The 4,102-nt window shown below is 39.9% G+C and overlaps 1 protein-coding gene across 1 annotated transcript; it reads right to left on the bottom strand.

The window, feature by feature from the left end:
* Positions 1–2,878: 2,878 nt before the first annotated feature.
* LOC122677804 (olfactory receptor 10K1) lies at positions 2,879–3,865 on the bottom strand. Its single transcript, XM_043878068.1, has one exon. The coding sequence runs from the start codon at positions 3,824–3,826 to the stop codon at positions 2,885–2,887; it is 942 nt and encodes a 313-aa protein (XP_043734003.1). The 5' UTR covers positions 3,827–3,865; the 3' UTR covers positions 2,879–2,884.
* Positions 3,866–4,102: the final 237 nt, after the last annotated feature.

The raw sequence follows: 4,102 nt of genomic DNA on the forward strand, positions 1-4,102 counted from the left end.
TTTGTTTGTAAAATAAGTAACTGTTATCTTAGCTCAACTTCTGGCTAGTTTGTTAAATGGTAATAAATAACTAAAACAGAATTTGTTATCTAAAGTCAAGGTGATATTATAACTTAAAAATATGGCATTGAGTTTGCAGCTGATGGTGGGAAAATCTGTAATTTCTTTACGTATGTGTCACTGAAAGGTAGAAGAACCTTGAGGCAGCCGGTGGCAAGCAGCTGAAGGGCAGAGAGAAAGTGGTTATATAGTTTGGGACAAAACAAGGTTCCCAGGTGGCTCAGTGATAAATGCCAAGCAGGAGACACCGATCTGATCCCTGGGTCATGAAGATCCGCTGGAGAGGAAATGGCAACCTACTCCAGTATTCTTGCATGTGATATCCCATGGACAAAGGAGCTTGGAAGGCTCAGTCCATGCGGTTGCAGAGAGTCAGAAACAACAATCAAACAACCAAAGGGGAGCATTTATGTGCTTTCTTGGAAAGTTTGCATTGTTATAGCTTGGAATACAGAAAAAAAAATTTAGTTAAACTCATGAGAAATTTCTAGGAAGGTGAAAGAAAGTGCCAGGCTTGAAAATAAAACTTTTCCTCATACTATCCCTAATCTCTCCAGCAAAGATTCTGAGAACAAGAAATGGCTTCAAGGCAAAAATCAAATTCAAGGTACTTCAGGAAACTATTGCCGCAGAGTAAAGACCTCAAGATTGTCACTGTAAGACTGTAAGATTTTCTGTTAGAGTTGAGAAATACTGAAGCCTATGCCCAGTGAGTTTTAACTTTTAATCCCACATTATCTGAAATAGAAATTTGTGATAATTGCCTTCTTCACAGGAATCCAAATGCATGGTTTATTCTTTGAGTGATGTTATTCATATTAAGAATGGATTTATGCATATGCCTTCATGCTACCTTACTCCATCCCTTTGTGAACAAAGGCATACTTTGCTGTAATGACCAAAAAAGTGTGGTCAAGGAGTCTATTGAACAGGGCTATTCAAGCTATTGAACAGGGCTAAGCAAAATTACTCTGATTAAAAAAAACAAAATTCTGGGATTTTGCTGGCTTAGATTTTCCACCCTTCTGCTGAAGGAAAAAATCCTTTATATTTCATCTCAGAATCATTTCAATGAAAGAATATTGACGAAAACCAAGAAGTGTTGACAATGATGTATTTAAAATCTGTGGTTTTCAGGAAATTCAGATTCATTATATTAAACATGACTTTGTCTACACTGTTCCTCATATAATGCCTGGAACCAAAGGGATGTTTGTACAATAGCCTTGCCTATTCTACCATCTTTTGCTGCCAAACCTGCTCAGCTACCTTCATGTCCTGTCTTGGTGAATGTCAGCTCATCCACATAGGCCACCATGCACCTAGAAGTGGTTCCATTGCTCCTTTTTATTATTATTCCAGAGAAGAAGCAGCACATGAGATACCATGGCAGAACACAGAATAGTCTCACTTTGAGGACCAGTAAATAATACACTAACTTCAAAGTTCATGATGAGGCACATCTGAGAAATGGATAGTAATAATGTTAGAAATAATAATGCCACAGAAGCAGGCAGGGATTAGGTTACAAACCCTTGCTAACAGGGCATTCTTGACATCATCTTCTATGGAAAGTGAAGTCACTGAAAGAATTTTCCGTGGATTTTCTGGTCATTAGAAAACTCATGCTCTTCACCCTATTAATATTAACTCAACTCCTTTGTTTAGATTACTTGAGATACTTCAACAATTATTCAGTGTTAGTAGCTGCCTTGAAGAGAATAGATAGGTATAGCGTTCAGGGTATAAATTTGGGGGCTATGATAGGATAATATTAAAATAGCATAAATATACATAGGAAGGAAACTCCGTAATAAGGTTCCAATCTCCAACAAGGAAAGGACAGAACAATCCCAAGTAAAGGTAAAGCCATTTCAATATGTAGATTGAGCTGGGAGTGGAAGAATCAGGAAACAAAAAGGGCACTAAAGTCTGTGGTAGAATGAAAGGGACCAAGGTTACCTGTTGTCTTCAGGAAAGGGAGAACTGATAACAGGAGGGGTAAGAATAGATAGTTATCTTTTCTTCTGTTCTTTGAACTAGATAGCTTGGGTGCATCTTTGCTCTCATTAACTGATATATTTGTTTTTGAATGATTAATCTTTACAAGAGTGAAATAAAATGAAATTTATTCTAGAAATGAATTATATTTTCATGTCTGCATGGCCTTCTTAGAATATTACTCATGGCAGATAACCAGAATATCTTAACTTCTTTGAGTCCCATTCTTTTCATATGAAAAATGTCTTTTCAGCACATTCTACATTTAAATAAAAAAATATCTGAAAGCACATTTTACTTGGCATATAAAAGGCTTACAATTAACTGAAGAGTTTAAAAAAAACTAGCTCTAATGAGATAGATGAAACTGGAGCCCATTATACAGAGTGAAGAAAGCCAGAAAGATAAAGACCAATACAGTATATTAATGCATATATATGGAATTTAAAAAGATGGTAATGATAACCCTATATGCAAAACAGAAAAAGAGACACAGATGTACAGAACAGACTTTTAGACTCTGTGGGAGAAGGCAAGGGTGGGATGTTCTGAGAGAATAGCATTGAAACAAGTATACTATCAAGGATGAAACAGATCACCAGCCCAGGTTGGATGCATGAGACAGGTGCTCAGGGCTGGTGCACTGGGAAGACCCAGAGGGATGGGATGGGGAGGGAGGTGGGAGGGGGGATCGGGAAGGAGAACACATGTAAATCCATGGCTGATTCATGTCAATGTATGGCAAAAACCACTACAATATTGTAAAGCAATTAGCCTCCAACTAATAAAAATAAATGGGGGAAGAAAAAACAAAACCAGCTCTTTAATTAACAGGGTATGACATCTGAACCATTGCTTTTCGAAGAGCTGATTTGAATTCCTTATTTCTTAGACTGTAAATCATTGGATTGAACAATGGAGTGAGGATTGTATAAGACACAGATATTAGGGCATCTTGACTTGAAGAGTAATTGGATTTGGGCCTTAAGTAGATGAAAGAGGCACAACCATAATGCACAGTTACCACAATGAGATGGGAGGCACAGGTAGAGAAGGCCTTGTATCTTCCAACAGAGGATGGGATTTTTAGAATGGCAGAAATGATATGGACATAGGAGACCAGGATAAGTAACAGGGGAATAGTCAAGACAAACACACCAAGCATGAATATGACCAACTGACTGAGACGAGAGTGGTGAGATGCCAGCTTGAGGACAGGAGAGATATCACAGAAGAAGTGATGGAGCTGATTGGAGGAGTGGAATGGCAGGTGAAATACCAGAGAGGTGGTGACCAGTGACACAGAGAAGCCACAGGCACAGGCAGCAGCCACAAGTCCCAAACACATCCCAAAACCCATGAGCACTGTGTAGCGCAGAGGGTTACAGATGGCCACATAGCGATCATAACCCATGGCTGCCAGCAGAAAGGAGTGAGAGCAACCTAGAAAGAGGAAGGAAAACATCTGGATGGCACAGCCCAGAAAGGAGATGGTCTTCTTCTGGGCCAGCAGGTCAACCAGCATCTTGGGTACAATGACGAAGGTATAACAAGTCTCAAAACAGGAGAGTACAGCAAGGAAGAAGTACATGGGGGTGTGGAGGGCTCTGTCCAGCACAATGGTGGAAATGATGATGGCATTGGTACCCAGGGTGAACAGGTAGACGAGCAGGAAGACAGCAAAGAGCAGCCACTGCAGCCCAGCCAGAGAGGAGAAGCCGAGGAAGACAAATTCTCTCAACAAGGTCTCATTGACCCACTCCATGGTCACTGCAATACAGGAGAGCTAGAGCCAGAGGCCAGAATTCAGAGATGGAGAAGTGCATGGGGAGCTCAGCACAAAGTCTGAGGGTGGCAGGCATCTCCAGATGTTTGACGGAACTCATTGATTCCCTTCAAAAAATACCTGCCAAAATAAGAATTAAGGCTAAATGTGGGACAGAGTAACTGACAAACAATTAACAGACTTTTTGCCAAGACCAAGAACATGTTATCTCTCTAGCTAAGAACTGAGGAATTATCTGAAATTATTTTTCCCTTG

Source organism: Cervus elaphus, chromosome 20, assembly GCF_910594005.1.
Source record: "Cervus elaphus chromosome 20, mCerEla1.1, whole genome shotgun sequence".
Lineage (NCBI taxonomy): Eukaryota > Metazoa > Chordata > Mammalia > Artiodactyla > Cervidae > Cervus > Cervus elaphus.